The sequence below is a fragment of the Abramis brama genome (assembly GCF_963993115.1).
Source record: "Abramis brama genome assembly, chromosome: 15".
NCBI classification, from domain to species: domain Eukaryota; kingdom Metazoa; phylum Chordata; class Actinopteri; order Cypriniformes; family Leuciscidae; genus Abramis; species Abramis brama.
This window is the reverse complement of record NC_139977.1, coordinates 15,236,629-15,262,922: the sequence shown is the minus strand read 5'-3', so window position 1 is coordinate 15,262,922 and position 26,294 is coordinate 15,236,629. Positions and strand designations below refer to the sequence as shown.

The window sequence follows — 26,294 nt, the reverse complement described above, 5'->3', positions numbered from 1 at the left end:
GCTCATAGGCTGCACTTAAAGAATAGTTCATCATTTACCCACCCTTGTGTCGCTTCAGATCTACAGTATATGGCTTTCTTTCTTCTGTGAAACATTAAAGAATTTATTTTGAAGAATGTGGTAACCAAACTACAGTATTTGGTTACTATTGATTTCCATTATATGGACAAAAAAAAGAAGAGATTTTTCAAAATATATTTTATGTTCGACAGAAGAAAGTTTTCAGAACCATATGAGTTTGGGTAAATTATGACAGAATTTTCATTTTTGGGCGAACTGTCCTTTCAAAATAGTTTCTGCATTATTATTTTGGAGTCACCTTGACAAAGCAATGCGATATGTGTGCTGGAGATTCAATTGCTAAAGTTGGCCAGTCGGTTCTGGCGAGAAATATTTATTAATTTTCCAGAGCATCTCCTCGTTTTCTCAGCAAAGTAACCTTCTAACAGGGTGTGAAGAAACACATAAGCACCCAGGGTGCATCGAAAGGGCTAGATTTTCACGTTACCTCGCTTCATGCTTACTTTAATCAATGTGAAGGTATAGCATATGACTACACTTATGCACAGAGGGGAAAGCTTAATGTAGATCAGACATGAAAAAGTTCAAAACCAACAGAGGCCAACAGATAATCTGTACCCCTCCATCTCACCCACAGCGAAACCCTTACAGCCCTAGACAGCTTTTGGAGGAAGCATTAAAGCTTACAGCCGTCTCAATGGGTAGGCCAATAAAACAAGGGCGGGTTACATTCTTAAGAGGCACGTTTATCCAAGCACGTCGCGCTGTTTCCAGAACAACCTCCCAACCTGGGAGAGGAGACTAGGTGTCCGGATCCGTGACGGGTTAGGATCTACATTGCCCTCAGGTTCAGAGTATACGGTCACGCAGTTATGTGAAACGTTCAGATCTTTCCTTCTGTAGCTTTTCACAGTCATGCTCAGATTTTGGCTTTAAAATAATGTATTTGTCTGTAGCGACAATAGCAGTGGTTTTCAGAGCACTGGCCAATAATAGCTTCAGGCTTAATTGTGAAAAGAAAAAAAATGTAGATGTATTATTGAGCTCAGTTATGAATGTGGTATCTATAGAGACAATGAATGCAAACATCTGTATTCTGGTGATGTGGCTGTGTCACAATATGTAGAGTAGGGCACTTTAAAATGACGATTTTTCGTCCTTAAGACAACAGGACAAAAAAAAAAAAAAAAAAAAAAAAATATATATATATATATATAGATAGATAGATAGATAGATAGTAATAATAGTTATGATAAGGTCACAAACGTTCACAGGAAATATGAAGAAAATTAATGTTGAATACTTTGAATGAATGCTTTCAGCTGTTGACCACAGAAATGTACGTTAAACCAAAAGAGGAGGGTTTAACGTAGGAGGGTTTTTATAAGTATTGTAAGTAAAATAAGTAAAATGGTATTTTATAAGATATGGTAAATAAGGAAAACTTTAAACCAAAAGTATCTAGAAGACATTATAATTTATTGTTAAAATGTTATAACATTGCTAAAGACCATACTGATGTATTCTTTTACAGTTTGTGAATTACTAGTAGCAGCACTGTAACAAGTGATCAGTTGACAACTTAAAGGGTGAGGAAACCTGTGGCCTTAAAATAATTAAGTAAATAAACTTCATGCATAATTGAAAAAAATAAGTTGTGGATTTATCGAGTTCGCAAAACTTAATTTTTTCAATTACGCATGAAGTTTACTTACTTAATAATGTTAAGGCAATGGGTTTCCTTACTTTTTAAGTTAAGTCAACTGATCACTTTTTACAGTAGCTAGAATGAATTCAACTGTCTTTGGGAAGTGTCTGAGCGGATAATTGTTTCAATATCTCATTCATCTTTGAGCTCTGAGTGACCAGTGTCGTCATTTCAGGTTGAGAGGAAAGTCTTGAGTGGATTCAGCTTTGACAAGGCCTGAGTCAATTAATTGCTTTGTTAAGCTCATTATGGTCCACAGGTAGTCCTTTTGTGTCTATAGTTCAAGTGTTTTTTTCTGATGTTTGCCATGAAAGGAAGCCCATTAAAGGCAAAGGAAGGAACAGCAAATTGCACAGATGGATGACTCAGGTTTACCATTCAGCTCAAGAAAACATTTCGATTCACAAAAAGCACCTTTAGTCTTTAATTGGAGATAGGAAGTGCAACATAAGTGAGAAAGACAAAAGGTCTATTCACTGTAGAAAACCTATAAGAAACAAGACTTACTTCCTGGCCACTTCAATTGTATTCTTCATGCATGTTTGGTCCCCAACCATGAATAATAACAACTAAAGAGAATAATATTATATCACAGTAAATAACATGATTAAATGTCAATGTTATACTAGCAGTGGGCCTGTAAATTATAGACATCCTTATAACATTAACGTTAAACAAATGCCATCAACTATAGTTTGTGAGCCAATAAAAGCTCCCATGAGCATCATAAAAACGGGCTGAATTTTTTTTATAGAATTGACTTCACTATTTTGGTGTAAACTGGTAAAGATGTACATAATCAAATCAAAACTATTAAACATAAGTATTTTTATATTAATATCATTACATAATGTGATTTAAAACGTCATTGTGAAGGACAAACTATATTTTTATAATAAACAGATATTTTACATTTACACTAAAGAAAAAGTGAGTGGTGTTTGTCTGTACAAAGCTGAATCCCTCAATGCAGGTGTACTGGATTGTTTCAGAACATTGCTATGGATTGGCTCAGGTGATCTGAGTGGGTAATGGCACGTTGATACACGGTTGATAGTGATGGCCCACATTAAAAAGAGTCCACTATGATTCTGGCTAGTTGCAGCTCCTTTAGCTTAAGTATATGGACTTGTTTTTCTGTTACATCATTCTCCAGGTGTAAATCATACACCTGACAATGATTGCTTAGAAAAGTAATAGAACATCTTGGGTTTAACACTAGTGATGGATACCAAGCATCGCTTAAAGGAACTCTCCACCGTTTTTTCATATTAAACTATGTTATTCCCTTAACTAAGACGAGTTGATACATACCTCTCTCGTCTCAGTGCGTGCACTCAATCGCTCTGGCGCGCGGCGACACTTTGATAGCACTTAGCTTAGCCCAGTTCATTCATTAGGATCATGGCGGAATAGCACTTGGGAGCACTTCGACTCGGCGCAGTAAAAAGTCACGTTGGTTCTAATGACAGAAGTGAGAGGGAGAGGGGGAGAGGATTTTTCAGGAGTGATGATATTATTGCGCCGAGTCGAAGTGCTCCCAAGTGCTATTCCGCCATACATTATAGTTATCCTTTTTACCCGCTTAGAAAAGTGCCACGTTTTATTTTGTGTCACCATACTTGGTCGTGTAACTACTCGTGTAACTGTATTTAAATAGGGAAAATGTGGAGGTGTTTGGTCGCTTCTAACTTCATCTCTGTTTGGATCCTAATGAATGAACTGAGCTAAGCTAAGTGCTATCAAAGTGTCGCCGCGCGCCAGAGCGACTGAGTGCACGCACTGAGACGAGAGAGGTATGTATCAACTCGTCTTAGTTAAGGGAATAACATAGTTTAATATGAAAAAACGGTGGAGTGTTCCTTTAAAAGAACATCACAGAAGTATCAAGTGTCTGATGAATAATGTTATTGGGATCTACATGTATCAGAGGCCAGCTAGTAAGAGCTGTGAGAGTAAACCTCACTCCTCTGGCCTCAAGAGCCACACTAGCGACTGACACTAGATGCTGTGGGCCTCCCATGCCGGTTTGAATCCCGCTCAGAGTACAGCCGGAGGGGTTACATACACAAAACTTAACATGGAGAGATGGTTCCTCCAAAGATATCTTAAAACATATGCTGGGGGTGATGTATTACAAGTAATGCGAGTTCTGTAATCGTGTACTTTTCAAGTAACTAGTGAAGTAATGCATTGCTTTTAAATTTACAACAAAATTTCAGAGCTACATTTTCAAAAAAGAAACGCAAGTTACTATGTATAGACTGACACCTCTCCTGTCCTCATGTTGAGTGAAATCATGAGTAAGGCGTTGTGTGCGCTGTGTGGACATGATGGTTACTGTAGTTTACTCATCACATGAGCAAAAACAGATTCAGTATTCCTCAATATGAATCAAAACACTGAAATGCAAACATTTAAAAAAAAAACAAGCAAGCCCAGCCCAGGTGAGAAAAGATAACGCATAATTAGTTACTTTTTTTAGGGAGTAACGCAATATAACACACTGCTTGTAAAAGTAACTTTCCCCAACACTGTACATAGAAACTAAAACAAATCTCTTACAGACAATTGAAGATATGAGATACGGTCCTTTTTAAAGTTACAAGACGACTTTTGATGTATTTCCTGTTCTTCCTTCTATTCTTAAGGCTTTTGTGCTCTTTGATATTTCAATATCAGGGATAAACTGAATTTATGCTCTTTGCTCATGGCAAAGTTAAGCATGGAAAGAGAACAGAGTGCATGATAAGGTTGTATGAATAGATATGAAACCAGTCCTTGGGAAAAGAATTCAGAGGAAAAAAAAGATAAAAGAGCTTTAAAGTTGAGTTGAGCTTAAATAAAAATGTAGTGTCCAATGGGACTAAAAGTTAAATTACACCCACATTTTAGCAGCAACATCAGAGGGTATATGGGAGGCCCTCTTTTGGTACAGGCACCACTACCATTAAATCTTCATAGGTTTAGTAAATTTCCCCATGCATAATTCCACAATGCCCTGGGAGAGTACGTCTCTTTAACAGTGCCGGTGTAAACCTGTCATTTTCTTTCAGGCAACAGTCAAATTTCCAATGACTAAAACATGAAAACAGAGCAAGAAATTCATGCAAGGTTAAGTATCCTCTGTCTATCCCCTACTTTGCACCAATAGCTGGTAATGAATTTTAATGTCTCATAGCTGAGCTTACAAAATAAATCTGTGGCATCCACTGGCCTCTGTGGACAGAGGAGCGCCACTCATCTTTATAACTTCCACATGTGAGTTATTTAATTCAGCATGAAGTATATAAGATGTGGTTCTGCCTGTGGTCACACCGAAAAGTCAGAACACTGTCACTTATCCAAGCTGTAAAATGTTTTTTTTTCATCATTACAACATCTCGGCATCCATCTATTTAACCTGTCACAATAATGTCTGCTACTCCGTCTCAATTATATGAGTTTTCAGAGTTTGAACTTGATTTTCTTTTTCAGTAATTCAATTCATACTGCAGGTTAAGTTTAGAAAGAAAATTTAACTGTGTAGATTGCAATGGTGAGATGAAACCATGACTAGTTCCATCATTCCAAGAGCTTGATTGAAACAATTCTTTCAAAATACAGAAATATATACAAAATGTTTTGGTGGGATAAGTACAACTGAAGACAGATGTATAAGACAAGTCCCTGTTGAGCTGAACACTCTTATCAACATGCTAGCAGGAAGTCACCTGCTGCATCATTTACTGAACAAATTAAAGGCATTGTTTAGATTTTGAGATAAAAATAGAGTGAAGATGGCTCAGTAGTTTTAGAGAAAGAAAGATGAACAAAACTTAAAAGTATCTCTGGCACATGCAGCAGAACAAACCTGGAGGACACAAGCACTCTTGCGCTGCTTCTCGAGCTGTGCGAATTTTCGACACCCCCTCTTTGAGTCTCTGAGAAAACAGATGTATATGACATACATACATTTACACATTAGTCATTTAAAATAACACTGTATGGGGGTGAAATCCGTAGAAAAACAGAAAAAGTACACTGTAAAAATTATTTTCATGATTTATCAAAAAAAAAAAAAAACATTTTTATCAAATCAACTTAAGATGAGATAAGATCATTTATGTGGTTCAGATAACATAATATTTTGAGTTTCTGTTGATTAAACCAATCTCCTTCATTGTATTAACTAAATGTATTTTTTCATTTCAATTAACTTAAAGGCAACCAGGTTACTTACTAAATTAAATTACTTTTTTAAGTTAAACCAACAACATTTTTTTTACAGTGTGGCTATTGATCATTTTTCAGCCAGGACATGTTTTGTTAAATTTACAGATTTTATTTAATCTTAGAACACAAAACAACGCGTAATTCAAAATAGCCTATGGGGAAAACACATGAGACAAATCAAAACGTAAGTTTATAGTATGAACAGCTATTCTCTAATTAATTTCACTTTTAGTCGCATAATAAATGTGTTCTTAACACATAATGCAATATAAAACCAAATTGAAAGCCAGATAAATTGCCTCATTTTCATTCAATGTTCATAAAAGTAGGCAAAAAATGTTTTTTTTTTTTTTTTTTTTTTTTTAAGTCGCCTCACTCACCTCTTGCACAAGTTTCTCTATGGCATCCCAAAGAGTCGCGTGCGCATCCAGTGTCGCGTGCACAGGTTGAATCACAGACAATCTCTCCATCTCCAGAAGCTCAACTTTACGCTCAAGATGAGAAGTTTTGACGTTCATAAACAGACAAACTGCCACCGAAGACGCCGACAGCATAAAACATACGAGGGTTGTTAAGCAATGAAATATCTGTGATGTGTGATGTCCATTGCCTTTTGATGTCTTTGACACATCTTTTGAATCCCCAGTTGAAACCATTTTTGGCATTATGGTTATCTGACAAAATAGTATCCTTGTTCTTGAATCCTTTTTTGAAACACGAGTAGCTCTTTATTTCAGTAAAGTGGAACTGCGGCTGACAGGAGACGCGACGATGTGACGCACACTAGAAGAAAGCGTGTACTACTGAAAGTCTGCTGCGCGAGACGAGCTGATGGTCGCGCGCTTCTCTCCGTCTCGAGCGCAGGTTAAGTTGTTTCCCTCTGAAGTGTCTCTCTCTAGTCAGCCCCTTCCTCGCTGCTCAACTACCGTGAACAAATCAATGTAAACGACAGTTGTGCGAATTGCGTGTGCGCGCAAGTGTCTTCTCCCCTCCCCGACCCAAAGGTCAAAAGTCAAAACAAAAAGATTGACGGTGGGTTTGAGTAGGCTTTCTATTCTTTTACTATGCAAGTATATGATTCAACAGAGTTACCAAACGTTTCAGTAACCACAAGAGAGAGAGAGATTTGGCTACAAGTCAGGTTGCGCGTTGATGAAGTATAAGAACTATAAATATTTATCACTTTATTACCACACATCACAAATATAAACAAAAACACAAATAAACAAAAACTATACGGTGTAGCCCTCAAACCGTATTCACTTTATAGCCCTTAATTCTGTAATTGTGGACAAATGTGGGCACAGAGGACTCAGATGTGATCCTATTTTTTATTTATTATAAATGTTATATCACTGTCTTCGATAAAATTTTGTCTATCCATTTATGGTGTGTTTTTTTTATTTTGGGGGTATTTTTGAATTTATTTACTTCAAAAAGTACCATATTTTCTATGTAAATTATGCTTATTTTTTTTTGAGTGTGAGTTTTTGCCATGATGAGAATGTTGTACAGGATCAGCCCTTCATTTGTGTGTATGTTAGATATGCATTGTTAGATATGGATCTATTGATTTATTTTTACAAAAAAAAACAAGAAGAATGCTCTAAATTACAGTTTTTCCCATTCATTTCTATGGGTGCCCATTTTTGACCCAAATACAAGATTAAGGAGGGGGGTTTTTTCACCCACTTAACATTGTAGAATTGAGTCAAAAAAAATTGTGTGTGTTCAGGAGGCAAACTTAGGAAAATTAGCCAAGTCTTGTACCGCTCAGATCAAGGGAAGTATTTTTTAAAAATAAATCAAAATTATTTTGCCCACATTTGTCCAGAATACGGTTTTATTAAAAACAAGTCACCATGGAATTGAAATCGACTATTCTTATTTTTTTATGGAATGTTGGGAGAATTTTTTTATTAATGAGCAAGTATATCAAAAACCTTTAGTCTTTACGTCATGTCCTTAAATAAAGAGAAGTTCCGACAACAATTTTCTTTATATTTACATCGTCATCCTCCAACATAGGGAAAATGTATAACCAAATATATGACGTAGATTTTTCTCTTTCTTAATTTTTTCCTGTTATTTGTTTGTGATGTCATGAAGGCACTAAACCATTGCTCTTCCTCAAGTAACTTGTACGTTTATGCTTCAACCACTAGAGGTCCAAAAGATGTTACCTGAATATGGACAAAACACAATTTGGCTTGTACAAAACGTACTTCAAAAGGAAACTGCCGATAAAGATGAAATGTAGGCTACTTATGATGCGTTGTCCAAAACTCGGTCTGTGGAACGCAAGGGTCAAAGAAAGACAGTACGAACCTTTTTTGTGCATACAATACATGACCCTGTAAATGTCAAATTAAGAGTGGTTTATTGCACAAAGTATTGTTTTTATCCGTCTGTAATAAAGAACACATATTAGAGTTCCAGCCAATATAATTTGCTTTACATATTGCGCAATCTCGAGATTTTCCCCACATGATGTCCATATGCTGTCCAACATTACAGCAAACATTAACAAAAAGACTGCAGAACTAGAAGAGCTTATGGTGCCATCTGCAGGAGAGACATTATATTACCGGTCCGTTTTCCTGTTGCCTAATGATGGATGAATTTTAATAATAAAAATGCCTAATGCACTCCAAAACACTGTAATTGCTCACTATTATCAATAAGAATGACAAAATAAATAGACAACAATGGTGTGCATTCAAATCATTCAAGTTTAATTTGTCAAAAGTACAGAGGAATTTGGCCCCTATATTCAAACTGACAATAAATACGGACAGAGGTAATGAAGCAGGCAGTCTTAAAGCAGACTGATACAGTCAGCAGGAGTCTCCCTGGGAGCAGTAATGTTCATTCAATGTCGCCTTCGAGTCACTTTCTCTCTTTTCTTAACGGATTGAAAAAGGGATGTGCGATGGCCTGCTCCAGGGTGATTCGTTTGGATGAATCATACTCCATCATCTTCTGCAGCAGGTCAAAAAGCAGCTCGTGCTCCGGGGTTTTAGAGGACATGTATTGCTGCGTATGGAGCAAAGATTCAACAACATTATTTTCATCCATGCAACTCAAACAGCAGTATGTCTCAGTTACATACTGGCATCAATGCATCTTCAAAAGTAGTAGTCCACAAGACTTTAAGTGTTAAACATGCAGAGCAATCAACAGAAAACAACTCAATCAATTCAGAGAAAAACATGCAGTATTTTCATTAGGGATGTTAACCGATGACCGTTTGACCGTATAAACGTTAACCGATCAAAGTTGTCCGTAGTCGGTTAAAAAATCTCTAAATTAGGCTATTATAGACAGTGGACTTAACGCTACTACAGTTAGCCATCTCATTCCAAGATCTTTTTGTGTGAAGTGAACAAATCCCTCACACTCAATTTTTCATAACTCGCCTGTTTGTACTTAATAAACCAATAAAAATGTTTGGCGCGAGGTCACAGCGCTTGGGTTTGCGCGCTCACAAGGTTTGCGAAAAGTAAAGGCTACAGGCTAAAACACTCGAGGTTAGAGCCAGGGCAGACGACAGGATGAAGCGTGCAAAGAAAAGTAGTGTGTGGGACCATTTCACCAAAAAGAATGACACAGATGTAAGTTGCAACTTGTGTGATACAGTGCTTAAATACAGTAGTAGCACATCATCTATGATGTAAGGTGATGATGGTCATCATATTTCTTTATTATTGTTAGCACTATACCTCAAACTAAAGCGGCGTCTCTTCGGAGCTGTCATTTTCTTAAATGAGGCGTGGCAATGTTTCAAATGAGCTTCTAATGCTAGACAAACGCCTTTATTTTCAACGCGATCACCTTGTACCCAAACCATTTCGAAACTAAGGAGTCATTTGTCCTCCGTCCGATTACATACAAGCTCCTCGGCGCCGCGTTTGCGGGACTCATGTTTCGCGCTGTAGGGGATTTAAAAAAAGTTACGTGAGTGGAAGGGCCAGGAGGCAGAGCGGCAGAGAGATGCGAAAAGTTGCGAAATTGCAGGCGCAGCTCGAAATGGCTGTTATTTCAAAAAGCGTAGCATATTTTAAACTAATCGGTTAACCGGTTTCAACCGGCTGGTCGGTCAAGAAAATTTTTAGTTTTCGCCATCCCTAATTTTCATTCCAAAAACCTCTAACATTTTGTACTTGTGCATATAAATAGAACAAATCGATCAAAAACAACTCTGAGGCAATAGAAATTATACTAAATGGTTTACAGGATAAAACAAATTATTTATGCATTATTAGCATAGCAGCATAATATAGGGCTGCCCCCACTAAAGATCTTTCTAGTCGACTAGTTGTCGTTCATTTCAGCCATTAGTCGACTAATACGCTGAGTTTCTGTTCATGTGACGCGCTGCAGTTCAGGGAGACTGAGACGGCAGAAAGTGCATCTGGTTTGTTTTATTTATTTTACAAACGCACAACGTTTTGTTGTTATTGTGAGTTTACAGAATGAACAAACAATAGATTAATTTCAGTTCTTTCCACTGATATCAGGAAAAAGCGCAAATGATCGTGCCGGCGCCTCCATGTCTATATTTTAGCTTCCACGCTCCACACAAACACTTGGATATGCACCTAATAATAGCACACATTTATCTAGGCTAACGTTAGAGTTATGTAAAGTTGCTACTACTAAAATGTTTCAAATGATAAGCCATATTTGAGGTTGATGGATGATAGGCGAACGTTTGGATTTCCTGCCTGACATCCTGTAATTTCCACAAGGACCCGCCGTTAATGATCTGTCCCTCACGGACTGCGCGATTTCACCACTTCCTGTTGATTTTTTTTTCCTATGACTATCCAACTAATAAAATTGATCAACTAAGCCTCATCTAGTCGACTATTATGGGGCAGCCCTAGCATAATATAATCAAGATTTGGGGATTTGAGAATTTAGTAGTGTTCAGTAGTCAATGATCTTTACCTTTAGAGGTTTACAGTGTTTCCTCACGTATCTCCCTGCTGAGCTGTGCTCGTCCCAGTCCAGTTTGTCATGATGCACATAGCGCCGCTTCCTGACAATGAAGCGCAGTCAGAGTCAAAGAGAGATTGCATAAATCCCAAAACATCTCATATCTTCAAATCACATGATAAACAAGCAACGTAAACTAGTCTCATGTTACAATACTGCACCTAGTTTTCTGGAGTAGGTGTGTAGGTATGGGCCCTAGAACCTTCTCCATCATGGCCAGATGCTCCTTACTGTCATGAGTCTGAAAAGAGCAAGTTTCTGTAAGTACGCTGCATTTAAAATCATGCTACGCAGCATTTGGTAACACTTGTATGCAAAATGTCATACCTGAAATAATGTTAATCCCAGATAGAACTCAATCAGGATGCAGCCCAAACTCCACACGTCACATGCCTGGTTCCAGCCCAGTTCTGCCAGAAGAGACCAACATTTAGCATTTTACAAAATCATGCACACATTTTTTTTTGTGGATTAACCACCAACGTAAAGGCCTGGTTTCACAGACAGGGTTTAGATTAAGCCAGAATTAAGCCTTAGTTCAATTAGGACATTTAAGTAGGTTTTATAAACGTGCCTTTGAAAAAACATTACTGGTGTGCAACTTGAGACAAAACAATAACACTGACATATTTTAAGGTATGTCAGAGCAAGTTGCTTTCAGTTAAAACAGCTCAAACATGTATTTTAGTCTGGGACTAGGCTTAAGCCTTGTCTGTGAAACTGGTGGATGGAATAGTACAAATAGTTCACCCAAAATAACTTCCGGAGCTCTGTAGTGGCGGGTTGACACCAAAGAGGTGTGATGCTCATGGTCATAGGTGGCATTGCCAAAGTCCACCACTTTCACATCCAACCTCTTTAAGGTCCTCTCATCTCGCTTCTGTAACAATGAACATTACGGTCAGCATCCCCTTCTCACTATAAATCAACACTTATCTTCTAAACAGACATAACACTACTGGTTCAAAAGTTCAGGGTTGGTAAGAATCTGTAATGTTTCTGAAGAAATCTCTTGCTAAAACTGCATTTATTTGACCAAAAAAACAGAAAAAAAAAAAAAAAACAGTAACTTCATTTATATGTTATTACATTTCATATATTTTAAACAATAGATATATATATATATATATATATATATATATATATATATATATATAGTATTTTTTATTTATTCCTGTAATGGCAAAGCTCGAATTTTCAGCATCAATACTCACACTCCTTCAGAAATCCTTCATTCTAATATGCTGATAGATACTAATTTCTTACTATTATCAGTATTGAAAATAGTCGTGCTGCTTAATATTCTTGAGAAAACGTGATACATTTTTTCAAGATTCTTTAATATACATAAACTTCAAAAGACCAGCATTTAATTGAAATCGAAATCTTTTGTAACATTATAAATGCATTTACTTCCACTGTTCATCAATTTAATACATCCTTGCTGAATCAATGAAAGTATTAATTTCTTTCAAAAACAGATACAAATCTTACTGACCCCAAACTTTTATCTGTACTGACATTTTATCATGTACTTTTACTCACCATCTTGAGGTTATATTTAATGTCATAGTTGGAGTCCACAAAGAGAATGTTTTCAGGCTTAAGGTCAGTGTGCGTCAACTTATTTCGATGCAGAACTGATGGAAACAAGGTGTATAATAAAGTGATTTATCACTATTATGAAATAGATTTAGTGATTTTCTATGAAATGGTGCTTAACAAGGATCTGTATCAGTGATGCACACATATATATACTCACAGTGCACGGCTCTAAAGATCTGATCTGCCATGAGTCTGATATGGTTCAGTGAGAAAGGCATGAACCCATTCTCCTTCAGGAAGTCGTATGTGCTCAGTCCCAGCAGCTCAAACACTATGCAGACGTGGCCGTGGTGATCGAACCAGTCAAGCATCCGGACACAAGCACTGCAAAGACACAGAGGTAAGTTATTACACTGCTCCATCCGAAAACCTTCTACCTTGGAGTCAAATACTCACTATCTTTTTTCGCCATCAAGCGAATTTATCCGCTCAAGCACATCAACTTCTGACATGGCTGCCTCACGGTAGCGCTCAATATTTTTGATGATCTTCAACGCCACTCGTGCACTACCTCTGCAAACAAAAGAAACTAGGTATGCTTACATGCATTTTTGTTAATCCGAATCACTCCAATCTGATTTCAGATTCTGAAAGTTCTCTTTATATGAAGCCTATACTTTGCATTTATTGTTCATTTCGAACAAACTTCTGCACATGCACAGATCCCAAGCCACTACATTAGGAGCTGGAGAAAGCCACCGTGAGTATAATTAACATTTTTGTCTCGATGACATACCTAAAAGGAAAGCTGATTAATATGTCAGAAGTAGGGCTGTGCGATATGGACAAAAATCACTATCACAATTTTGTTATCAATATTGCAATTTTGAAACGATATTTCCTTGCACACATCTGTATAATTTTTTGGAAGCCAGCTTTATTGACGATATTTGCCGCAACCATATCTTTGCATAAATGAAACGGTTATTTCTTTATGCCTTTTTGAACTCTTTTCATATGTTGTGCAGTTTGCAAATGCCTGTATTTTTGTTCACCTGGTTCAACATATAAGGAACTCCCGAACACTATCTTAACTTGCAATTTGAATTAATTTTTTATTAATGCACAACGTTTCGGTCACACGACCTTCATCAGGAGTGATTTCGAACTTCACCTGGTTCGAAATGTGCCACTGCTTCTATGTAAAAGCGCTAGACGATTGTCTAACCAATTGTGCGTCATCTCTAGGCCTGCGTCTCATGTTTTTAACTGCAAACACATGTCCTCTGTGAATGACTCCTACTCTGTTTTGCCGCAGCAATAGTTTGACAGGTCTTGCAAACTACCTGGCTCTGTGATAGATCATCTCTCCTGTATCCAAAATATTCCAAACCATGAATGTTGAAGTCCTTATCCTGTCCTCAATTCACCTTCCCTGTTTCTGTACTTTCTTCCATGTCGTAACAGTAAACTTGCCCTGTTCTGTTCTCATGCTAGATTTAATTTGGGTTCACACCTTACGGCTTTTTTTGGGGCTGTCCGAGACCATTTTTGAGAATGCTAAAAGATTCAAAGAAAAAGCCATGATCAAAATTAATGCTAGAGATTGTTTTTGTTTGCTAGCCACCATTTCTATCCCACATGCATGCTCACGTCACTGACCATGACCCGGATTTATGATGTAAAACTCTGGACGAGTCTTCTTGTGTGCATCTGTTTTTAATGCATCTTGACTGCCATACAGTCTGACATTAAATGACTGAGATCCTACAGTGCATGGCTTGACATTAACGCTGGTCAGGGACAAGTGGATTTTTTTAAAAGATTTTTGAAGAGAAAAAATTTTACTTGCCCGACCGGACAAGTAGCCTTATCAAAATATCAGTAAAAAAAAATAACTAGGCAATCACAAAAACCCCAAGAATTATTCTGATTTTGACATTTAGTCTAAGTGGCGATTGATAGTAGATAATAATGTATAATTGTACTGACAGTATCAAGGTTGCGCTGTTGAGGCTCACGCTAGAGATGCGCGGATGGGCTATTATTTCATCCGCAACCGCATCACAAAACTCATCATCCGTCCGCCATCCATCCGCACCAACGTTTTTGACCAATTTTCAAAACCGCACCCGCCCGCCATCCGCTGATTGCTGTATACATAATATTTTTCATTTGATTGGTTCAACCGCCCGCCACCCACCCGAATTGAATTAAAATATTATTTTTCGTCACGTCATCCGCCCGATCCGCGGTTTATCCGCGGCTGTAACCGCCAACCCCGCATCTCTAACTCACGCAGCCTCGAGAAGAAATCGAAACAAATGAGTGCAGCACACACAAAGAAACTCATTTACCATACTGCCTTTTTTATATTAAGCTATAGCATATGACACAGTTAAGCAACATAACACGACCAAGAGTGCAGTTTTCCTGAATATCATCACAATTGAAAATGTGACATATCATATAACAGTTCAATTAAAAAGTAGTTAATAATGTCACAGCAGAACCATAGCAGAAACTGTGCATGCTCACATCATGATTTTATTATAATTTCGAATAATCAGCCCTAGTCAGAAGAGCTTTTTTTAAGCAAATATTTAGTAAATGTTCAGTCTCCTCCACTGGCTGGTTTGTAAGATGTAAATAAACACAGTTACTTTTTGCAAATGTGCATATGTAAACAGATATTATTATAAAAAGACTTATGCATTCAAGGAATTTTTCTATATATTCAAGTATTTACATACTTGCCAAATTATTTTGGTGCATGTAAACATGGCAAATGTTAAAAGAAAAAAATATGTATGACAAAGAAGTCACAGAATCTGGCTTACTTTGAGTGATCGAGGCACTGCACCACTTTTCCAAAGGCTCCTTCGCCCAGAGTCCCTACAATCTCATCTATAAACAGGGTAAAGAAGCAATCATAAGAAAGGCTTTGTGACTGGATGATGCAACATACAAAAGCATAGATTTTACATTACTAACAGGTACTTAAACAGATAGTTCACTCAAAAATGAAAATTCTATCATTAATTAGCCTGTTGTCATTCCAAACCCGTAAGACTTTCATTTATCTTCGGAACACATTAAGTCTCTTCAGAAAATGTGGACTAAACCGCTCAATTCATAGGGATTCGTTTTGCGATCTCTTTATGAACTTTTTGAGCTGTCAACAGAGGGACAAAAAACTCTCAGATTTCATCAAAGATCTTAATTTGTGTTTCGAAGATGAACGAAAGTCTTACAAGTTTAGAACAACATGAGGGGGAGTAATTAATGACAGAATTTTCATTTTTGGGTGAACTATTCCTTAAACAAGCTTATTAAATCATATTCATTGAGTAGCCTATAAAATTCTGTGCCAAATTAAAGTTTCACACATCAAAGTTATATTCTAAGTGGTTAATATTAGAAGTCTTCAAAGGTCCCCTTATAACCCCCAAGTGTAGGCTGAATTGTCCCACTAATAGACACAGAACAGACAGTTATATAGAGAAAGGTTTGTGTTCTATACATCTTGCTCTTAGCATGTCTCCATTGTGATAGACCAGGTGACCCTCCTCATCATCCTCAATACTCTTGGTTCTTTTCCTGCGATGACTTCTCTGGGGTACATCATCACCACCATCAAACACCAGTCAGAATCAGGCCCGTACGCATCATTCATTCATTCAGCGAGGGGGGGTTGGATGAAGGGGAGGGAGTGATTCGGACCCCCACGCCAGGCCACGGCGGCAGCAGCAAATTCAAATTCATCGCCAAGCAACGGCACAGGGCCACCATAGTGTGTGTTACAGAAGAAAGACATGGCAACACATTTTCAGACAAGAAACAACTTTCTTTGAAGTGCAGCTAATTCTGTTCATGACCCTCAACCAATCAACAAATAGCCATTTCTGCAACCAATGAGTGTAGATCAAGTGAAAATCAACTGATTCCTTGACCACCTTACTGCAAGTATACAGCGGATGGTTACTACGGTAAATCTGGATTTTAGAAACATTAACAAATGCATCAGCTAAGTAAAAATAATGACAAATGGTTTACCGAGTTTGAGGAGGGACTGGGGTGGCGTGAACGTTGATGCTCTCTGCTGCTGCGTCGACTGCGCCCGCTGCGTGCGGACGACTGGCTGTAATGCTTGCCGTCTTTCTCCCTCTCCGTCTCGCTGACCGGGTCTACCTGACCCTTATAATCGCCATGCTCCGGACTGGCCTCTCTGGCCCTGCGCTCTCGGCACTCCAGCCTCTTGGAGCTAATGTGACACCTAACAAAAACAAACATCAGTGAGGAAGATGACACAGCTCTACATCGAATGACAATGAGATTTTGACAGCTAAATTTATAAGTGGCTTTCACTTTGCTGCAATTTATCAACCCTTTCAGCAGGGAGTAAGGAATGCTGAATCCTGATCTGCTGGGTGCTGAAAGCATCAAGTGTCTTCTCGAAAGATTGGAGTTCAAGAACAAGCTATACTTAGAAAGAGCCACAGAAACTAACTCCGAGAGAGCAGTTATGAGTGAAAGCGATGCTTTAACCTGTCAATGTCGAAGCAGTAAATCTAATCGGATGCCTGAGTGTTGTGTTTGATTTAAACAGCTTGTGATCCAAGTCACAGCTATCAGCCTGTTGCATAGTAGAGTAGCAGAACATTCTGTGACAACTTTTGAAGCCTTCCTGACCAGTGAAATTTTAGCGTGTTAGTTCACCCAAAAATGACAATTCTGTCATTAATTGCTCACCCTCATGTCGTTCCAAACCCGTAAGAACCATTTTGAATTTTATATCTGCAATAACTTTGTTGAAAAAATAAATACAATCCTGCTGGTACCTGACTTTTCCTAAAAGGGTCTGTATTTTCATTTAAAATGTTTTTCATATAAATTACACATAAGGCAAAAAAACAAATGAACATATTTACCTATTTCGGCCATAGACGGTCATACTGACCGCACTGAATTTCGCGGTATTATTATAGGCAATACCAATATACACAACAATAAAATGTGGTAAAAAATACACTAAACATATTCAACAACAAATCATTTAAATGTAATGATATTCAGAACAGAACAAGAATGAAAAAATAACTATAAACAAGCCAAAATGAAATACTTTATAAGCGAAAGTGAAAGTAAGCGGCGTTAGGCTCACGTAACTCTCTAATTAGAATCAAAATGTTTCAACATTTGCGATGTATTTGGATGGTAAACTATTCTTTATTACAGGCTTTGTACTTCACTCACGTTCCGATATCAACGGAAAAAATGTGTGTGTGTGTGTGTGTGTGTCGGCAGGCGCGGTTGCGATCGAACAGTGGAAACATGAAAACATAGGCTACTCCGTCATTTTGTTCAGGACATCTATGGATATTATTTATTTATAAATGTATAATTAAACTTGTTTAAATGTACAGTTTGGTGTTGTTTTGTTTTTAAAAGACATCCTAATACAATAAATGCATTAATCTCTCAATTGGGTATTTATCATTAAAGATATCAAAATGACAGCTTGCGGCAGTTCTAGTAGTTATGGAATTCTGGCACTTCTAGTGTTAATTTCATCTTCGGAACACAAATTAAGATCTTTTTGATGAATACCCTTTCGATGCTTTATATGATGAACAGATCGAATTTAGGCTCTTATTCACATCTAAACATTAATCGACTCACACATCAGTTGTGGTAAACGGAAGTTCATCTTGATATGCGAGAACCAATGAGGTTCATTCTTGTGTTACGCAGCATGTTTGAGCTTCCGCAAGAACCAATAAGGTTTGTTCTTGCGCAGCAAGCAGGTTCGGTTGAGCTGTTTATGTTCGCTGATCAATGTTTAAATGTGATAAAGCCCAAATTCAATCTGTTCATCGTATAAATCAATCGAGTCTCTTCAGAAAATTTGGACTAAACTGCTCGATTCATATGGATTAGTGTTACGATCTCTTTATGAACTTTATGAAGCATCAAATTGGTAGTTGCGTAGCTGTCTATGGAGGGACGGAACTCTCTCAGAGTTCATCAAAAAGATCTTTATTTGTGTTCCAAAGATGAATGAAAGTCTTACTGGTTTTGAAAGACATGTGGGTGAGTAATTAATGAAAGAATTTTAATTTTTGGGCGAATATCCCTTAACAGACCATAACATCCTTTTTTAAAGAATATCAGATGAAGTCTGCATATTTTGTGCATTAGAAAAATAAGTGCAGATTTAAGGCCCGTTCACAACAAGGACGATGATTATAATGCTAACGATAACTATAAAGTTTTAGCAATTATTCTAATTCTTTGAGTATAAATGCATCCACACACCACAGCTAGAAAAATAACGACAGGAAAAATATGTCTGGAATAGCTTTCAGAACTATTTTTTTCCCACCTGATGAGTGATAAAAACATTGACAGCCAAATTAGAATCTAGCTCGAGCTTTTAAAGAGGGGATGAAACAAAAGTAGCGACAAACACTTTCTTCCATATTTTGATGTATATCTGAGTGAAGGGGCTTACCAAAAAAAATAGGGACGATGTATTCTTTGACCACTAAACTTTGTACCATCAAGAAACATCAGTCTGTGCAATAAAGAAAAGCTAGTAAAAGTTCTTTCTTCACCCGATGTTTTATTTGTGTGTCACAAGTGCATAAAGTCCTCGTCTTGGTCTCTCAGCGGTTTTATCATTGGATTGAGTAGCCGCTTTACAGTCAAATCATGTAACGTGACTGTCGTAAAATGCAAACTACTGCAGGACATGCTTTATTTTAAAGAGTTGTTAAAAGCACATTAATCTGTGAAAGAGACTGATCCCCACACGCTTTGTGCGCGCTGCGAGACGGAGCAGCACACGGAAGGGCAAAGTATAATTGGGGTTTCAGGTGGGCGCAATGGTCAAATATATACAGAAATATATCAAATACATTTACATTATGTACAGTATTAATATTAAGACAGTCAGTTATGTCTTCAAGTGAATAAACAGTTGGAAGAGAAATTGGATACGTGTCATATTAGATCCATGCATTCGGTCTTAAAGCAAATACCTTCTGCTGTGTTTTAAAGTTTAAAAGTGGGTTTAATTACCATTTTGACAACTGATTGTTTAATGCAATACCGTGTTTTAAATCGTGCAAATAGATAAGTCCAGTCTGGATATTCTCGAAATTGGGAATATCGCGATTTAGATCGTGATATGAAATTTTGGGAAGATCACCCTCCCATATTTCTGAGTTATTGTAGTTGTTTTGACTTGTTAAAAGTTGAGCTGAACCGAATATTACATCACTTTTTAGTTACAAGCAATGAAACATCAATTAGGTTTAGTGGCAGCACTATGGACAGACGTTGAAACCTTCATAATCTCACAACATAAATTTTGTAACAAGTCCCACTTGCAGTCTTAATGACAGAAGGATTTTACATCATCAGGATTCTCTGAATTGCGGGCACAGATCAGGAGCCTCTGACAGGCCCGATTACAGCACTTGTCACCCTGACAGTTTGTCTTTGAGTACAAGAACACTACACTACATCTTGTAAGGCTCTGCAAACATGCAGGATAAGACAACAAATAATCTATCAAATAAACTGAAAGAAAATGAAGTGTAATTCTATTCATATCTTTATAGTGAATGAGTCATTCTTACCTCTCGTATGTTTTATAGTGATGTGTTCGCCCGGGCTGCCGGTCTCGTTCCCCGCTGGGCGAGCTGCGCTTGGGTCTCTTGTGCACCTCCACTCTCTCCTCCCAACTGTACTCCGCGATCCAGCCATCCGGAGACCGCATCCGCTTAGATCGCCGCATCTCAACACACCAGAATAGAAAAAAAGGGCCAAGTCATAAAAATAATGACAGGGAAACACTATCCCAGGACATTCCCTACACCCCGCTAGGTTGTAAAATTCAAGACAGCCGAGGTGATGCCAGCAGCTCTCCGCTCCAGATCGAGTTATTGAATTTCATGTTGCCGCGTTGTTGCAGTTGTTTTGACTTGTTAAAAATTGAGCCGAGCAGTTTACCATGCAATAAATCCGGATATTACATAACTTATTTACAAGAGATTAAACATCGATTAGGTTAATCTAAATTAAGGTTCAACACGTATCCCGGCACACTGAACGCAATGCCCCGCAGTAGATGCAGAAATACATTTGATCACGACGTCTATAACATCAAACGGTTGTTTGTTTACAGTCGCAGTCTAACTTTCATTTTTTAGTTGCCTGGTCACAAAGAGCTAGCTAACGTTAATCTCACTCGCGCTTTAGCCGCCACCGCCCTTCTGCCTCTAATATAAACAAAGCTACTCACGAGACAATGCCAGGCGACTGTGCACTAACTGGATTATGTAATTATTAAAGTTAGTGACCAGAACGCAGAAAATTTTAATTATTCATCAAAAACAAGGCTTCAAGTCTGAGTGTTTTTCTTGGGTGGCTAGCCAGTTAGCATCCATGCAGAGGCAAGGCACTTAACGTTAACGTTACACTAGTCACCACCGCAGCCTCGAGGTGATTAATTAACTTGTAAAAGACAGTATTATATTACATATTTGAACTTAAATGCACTCACCTTTCACCTGTTATTTTCAAATCGTGAAATAAGACACTTTGCTTTCCAGACTGATCTCTGTAGCCGTTTATGATATGACTTCCGCTTTACATTCAAGAACCGCTTCCGGTGGCGTATGGAGGTAGATTTGTGTCTTTATTATTCAATCAAAAAAAAGGTTGCTTCAATCAAAAAATATATTTTCAATCAAAAAAACCCGTTTCAATCAAAGAAAAAAAGTGTTTGAATGCAAAAATATATTTGAGACTCAAAAAAATGCATTTGAACACTATTTTTTTTTGCTTGAAAATGTTTTTTTTGATAGAAGTGAAGGTTTTTTTGTTTGAAGCAACTTTTTTGATTGAAGTATTGTTGTTTTGTGTTTGGGCCATATTATGGGTAGGACATTTGTGTCTTTATAATTCAATCAAAAAAGAAGTTGCTTCAAACAAACAAAACATATTTTCAATAAAAAAATCACTTCAATCAAAAAATAAACCTTTTCAATCATAGAAAAAATGTTTTTGAATGCAAAAAAATATTTGAGACTCAAAAAATTGCACTTGAACACTTTTTTTTTGATTGAAAATGTTTTCTTTGATTGAAGTAATCTTTTTTGTGTTTGGACCATGTTATGGGTAGGACATTTGTGTCTTAATTATTCAATCCCAAAAAAGTTGCTTCAATCAAAAAAAAAACATTTTCAATCAAAGAAAAAACTGTTTAAATGCAAAAAAAAAAAAAATCATTTGAAGTGTTTTTTTTTTTATTGAACTTTCTTTTTTTTTGAATGAAGTGAAAAAAGTTTTGAAGTCGTTTTTTTTTTAAATCATTTTGACACAAACGTACCGCAGTGGGGGCGGGTGCTTCCCCATTGGTCAGACATGCTTGAGTGACAAGTGTCTACACCAACGACGTCTTTCTGACAAGCAAGTCATGGTCGCCACTCGCCAGCGAGCCAGGAAGCAGTGGTGGAGTTGTTGGTAAGTAGATAAAACCGTATTAAAATGATTGGTGTCACGTTATTAGCCTACTCTGTTTGATATTTCGATTAAACATACAGCTTGCTAACTTAGCTCACGTTGACTAATTTGTGTGATGGTGTTAGATATCTGACGCCTCATATTGTCAGGCAGGCTAGCAGGGTGCGCTAACGGCTAATTGAATTGTTTATTTCACTTAAGTAACGTTACAGAGGCTTGCTATGTGCTAGTGCTATATTGTGTTATAATACGTAACGTCATTAGTGGTCAAACAACAGTCCACAGGCCAACTGTTGCCCACAGCGCTGCCTGTTTAGCAGCAACAGGTCATGCAGAGCCTGAGTCTATCTTCTCACACAGCCCACAGGATTACAGCTATTTGACCGTCCCGCTCTCTCTCTCGCTCACGGGTAGTGGTCTCCCCACCATCACAGTCAAATGCTCGCAGACACAGAGGCAGATGCTGTTATTTTGAGAGCGGGGCTTACATATGCCGTCCCGTACGGAAAATAATGTTGCATACCACCGGTAACATGAATATATATTCCGTTGCTCGGTGCGCAAACTAGCTGTGTCAGGCATTATTTATAAGTAGCCTAATGTCCTGCACAACTCCACATGGAAAACTGGCAGTTCAATGAAGTGATGCTTATTGTCTGACATAGTGTACAAGTAGTTACTAGCTTAAAGTATTGTGCCAATAATGATCCTTCTGGTAAATTTGGCATTCAGTTGAGACACAAAAGCTCTTAGTTTAATGAAAATCTTTGGAAAAGAAGACAAGATGGTTTGTTTAATTAGTATTCATTTATTTAGATTTCTAATATCATATAGTATTGTCCTGTCAACCCATTACAAGTCTTGCCTTATTCAGTGTTGATTTATTGACATGTTTATGTAAGATGTTTTATTAGAAGGTGTGTGAGTGAAAGTTGTCTGAAGTTGTATTTTTCTATTTTATTGCAATGCTGATTGATAATGTAGGACTCTGGTCCTGGCTTGGCCTAAGTTTTGGTGTCTCTAGGTGCTGTGCTCTGTAGGCATGACACATTAATTTCTTTATGTGATACTTTATTTTTTGCATCAAAACTAATTAAAATTAATGTGGACAACTCTGCATCATGCACATTTTCTTTTGTGATGTCCTTCAGTGTCCCGGTCACCAGATACTGGTAACACCACTCTTGAAGAAAGCTTGGAGGCGGTCCACCTTGGCCAAGGCTCACTGCAAATATTTCACCAGCAACTCTGGATATAAGAGGGGGAAATAAAAAAGTGATGCTATGACAAAATTATGTATTGACCTCCCTGTTCATTCACACCATTACCATGGATATATTTTTTTCCTCTATTATCTAAAAACTATGCTAGAGAAAGTTGATTGTTGAAAATACTTCCATGTACGTATATTCCTCCAGCAACAAGAGTCAGTTTGCCATTTAGGCCAACATCCTCTGTTTACCCCATGTGGTGAAGGCTGAAGGAATATAATTTAAATATGAAAGTGAATATTTAGGTTAATTTTGACTAATTTATCAATCCATCCCAAAGATCACATTCTTCAGACTAAAACCACCTTGTGAGATCACAGTGACCTTAACCTTTGAACTCCAAAAGTGGCTGCCTGCTCGTCATACTGGGATGAGAGATTAGATCCTAAGTTAACCACTGTTATCAACAATAACACCATCAATCACTTTAGATGAAGCAGGTAGAGTCTAAAAAGACTAATATATATATATATATATTTTTAAAAAGATTAAAAAGTGTGAATCCAGTTAACAGCAAGTGGAGTGTAACCTGAGTATGTGATAATCGCCTTGCCATGAAGACATGCACAAGAGGTGATGTGTAGTATTGGTCTTTCTAAATGGGAGGGAGAAAAGATGGCTGTTGTGAAAATGGTTATGACCTACAATACACCGGACACATAAAAAGAGCAAAACCATAAATAAAATCTACCCATCCATTCTTACCTTTATTAAGCAATCCTGTTCCAAAAAGTTTTAGTGGAGTTCTTGGCCTAAAAAAACATAATTTGATCAACAGGAAAAACAATTAGTCCATCTGCTGCCTGGAAAGATGTTGCAGTTAATGTAGGTAGCTATCGTTGTCTGTGTGTGTGTGTGTGTGTGTGTGTGTGTGTGTGTGTGTGTGTGTGTGTGTGTGTGTGTGTGTGTGTTGCTGCAGACAGAGACATGAGACAACTTAATTTCAGCTACTTAAGGCTTTAGCTAGTTAGCTACTTAAAAAAAAAAAAAAAAAAATATCTGGCTAAATGTACGCTATATATAGCATTAATGCCATTATGCTTAACGGTTACACTAACAAGCCATCAAAATTGATGGCTTGTATAATAAAAGTAACCATACGACACTATTGAGCAGTTATAATTGAGAGTGCAGCAATACCTGTATCGATATCAATACTGCTTATCAATACTTCAAATAATTTGATGCAAAAAATAAAGTATCACATAAAGAAATTAATGTGTCATGCCTACAGAGCACAGCATTTAGAGACACCAAAACTTAGGCCAAGCCAGGACCAGAGTCCTACATTATCAATCAGCATTGCAATAAAATAGAAAAATACAACTTCAGACAACTTTCACTCACACACCTTCTAATAAAACATCTTACATAAACATGTCAATAAATCAACACTGAATAAGGCAAGACTTGTAATGGGTTGACAGGACAATACTATATGATATTAGAAATCTAAATAAATGAATACTAATTAAACAAACCATCTTGTCTTCTTTTCCAAGGATTTTCATTAAACTAAGAGCTTTTGTGTCTCAACTGAATGCCAAATTTACCAGAAGGATCATTATTGGCACAATACTTTAAGCTAGTAACTACTTGTACACTATGTCAGACAATAAGCATCACTTCATTGAACTGCCAGTTTTCCATGTGGAGTTGTGCAGGACATTAGGCTACTTATAAATAATGCCTGACACAGCTAGTTTGCGCACCGAGCAACGGAATATATATTCATGTTACCGGTGGTATGCAACATTATTTTCCGTACGGGACGGCATATGTAAGCCCCGCTCTCAAAATAACAGCATCTGCCTCTGTGTCTGCGAGCATTTGACTGTGATGGTGGGGAGACCACTACCCGTGAGCGAGAGAGAGAGCGGGACGGTCAAATAGCTGTAATCCTGTGGGCTGTGTGAGAAGATAGACTCAGGCTCTGCATGACCTGTTGCTGCTAAACAGGCAGCGCTGTGGGCAACAGTTGGCCTGTGGACTGTTGTTTGACCACTAATGACGTTACGTATTATAACACAATATAGCACTAGCACATAGCAAGCCTCTGTAACGTTACTTAAGTGAAATAAACAATTCAATTAGCCGTTAGCGCACCCTGCTAGCCTGCCTGACAATATGAGGCGTCAGATATCTAACACCATCACACAAATTAGTCAACGTGAGCTAAGTTAGCAAGCTGTATGTTTAATCGAAATATCAAACAGAGTAGGCTAATAACGTGACACCAATCATTTTAATACGGTTTTATCTACTTACCAACAACTCCACCACTGCTTCCTGGCTCGCTGGCGAGTGGCGACCATGACTTGCTTGTCAGAAAGACGTCGTTGGTGTAGACACTTGTCACTCAAGCATGTCTGACCAATGGGGAAGCACCCGCCCCCACTGCGGTACGTTTGTGTCAAAATGATTTTAAAAAAAAACGACTTCAAAACTTTTTTCACTTCATTCAAAAAAAAAGAAAGTTCAATAAAAAAAAAAACACTTCAAATGATTTTTTTTTTTTTTGCATTTAAACAGTTTTTTCTTTGATTGAAAATGTTTTTTTTTTGATTGAAGCAACTTTTTTGGGATTGAATAATTAAGACACAAATGTCCTACCCATAACATGGTCCAAACACAAAAAAGATTACTTCAATCAAAGAAAACATTTTCAATCAAAAAAAAAGTGTTCAAGTGCAATTTTTTGAGTCTCAAATATTTTTTTGCATTCAAAAACATTTTTTCTATGATTGAAAAGGTTTATTTTTTGATTGAAGTGATTTTTTTATTGAAAATATGTTTTGTTTGTTTGAAGCAACTTCTTTTTTGATTGAATTATAAAGACACAAATGTCCTACCCATAATATGGCCCAAACACAAAACAACAATACTTCAATCAAAAAAGTTGCTTCAAACAAAAAAACCTTCACTTCTATCAAAAAAAACATTTTCAAGCAAAAAAAAATAGTGTTCAAATGCATTTTTTTGAGTCTCAAATATATTTT

At 37.4% G+C, this 26,294-nt stretch overlaps 2 protein-coding genes and 1 long non-coding RNA gene across 5 annotated transcripts in view; all 3 read right to left on the bottom strand.

Annotated features, from left to right (window-relative positions):
• Positions 1–6,841, bottom strand: part of col23a1b (collagen type XXIII alpha 1 chain b) — a 94,227-nt gene extending 87,386 nt beyond the window's left edge. The window contains 2 exon segments of the mRNA XM_084137162.1: positions 5,583–5,652; positions 6,325–6,841. Coding sequence (XP_083993288.1) covers positions 5,583–5,652; positions 6,325–6,609 — 355 coding nt within the window. The 5' untranslated portion in view covers positions 6,610–6,841.
• Positions 6,842–8,658: 1,817 nt separating this feature from the next.
• On the bottom strand, positions 8,659–21,172 carry clk4b (CDC-like kinase 4b). 3 transcript variants are annotated; one of them, XM_084137159.1, is made up of 13 exons: positions 21,063–21,172; positions 20,137–20,294; positions 16,547–16,766; positions 16,014–16,104; positions 15,331–15,397; positions 12,947–13,063; positions 12,708–12,874; positions 12,491–12,585; positions 11,696–11,825; positions 11,273–11,355; positions 11,107–11,186; positions 10,898–10,988; positions 8,659–8,980 (listed from the first exon to the last, which is right to left on the bottom strand). In XM_084137159.1, the coding sequence occupies exons 2-13, from the start codon at positions 20,292–20,294 to the stop codon at positions 8,834–8,836; spliced, it is 1,446 nt and encodes a 481-aa protein (XP_083993285.1). In that variant the 5' UTR covers positions 21,063–21,172; the 3' UTR covers positions 8,659–8,833. The 3 variants fall into 3 exon arrangements, with proteins under 3 accessions (XP_083993285.1, XP_083993286.1, XP_083993287.1); XM_084137160.1 differs by having other exon boundaries at positions 20,137–20,305; positions 21,064–21,148; XM_084137161.1 differs by lacking the exon at positions 16,014–16,104 and having other exon boundaries at positions 21,063–21,165.
• A 1,717-nt stretch (positions 21,173–22,889) lies between these two features.
• Positions 22,890–25,682, bottom strand: LOC311097181. Its single transcript, XR_014609203.1, has 4 exons — positions 25,564–25,682; positions 24,001–24,047; positions 23,825–23,890; positions 22,890–23,272 (listed from the first exon to the last, which is right to left on the bottom strand). It is a non-coding gene; the product is annotated as an uncharacterized lncRNA (long non-coding RNA).
• Positions 25,683–26,294: the final 612 nt, after the last annotated feature.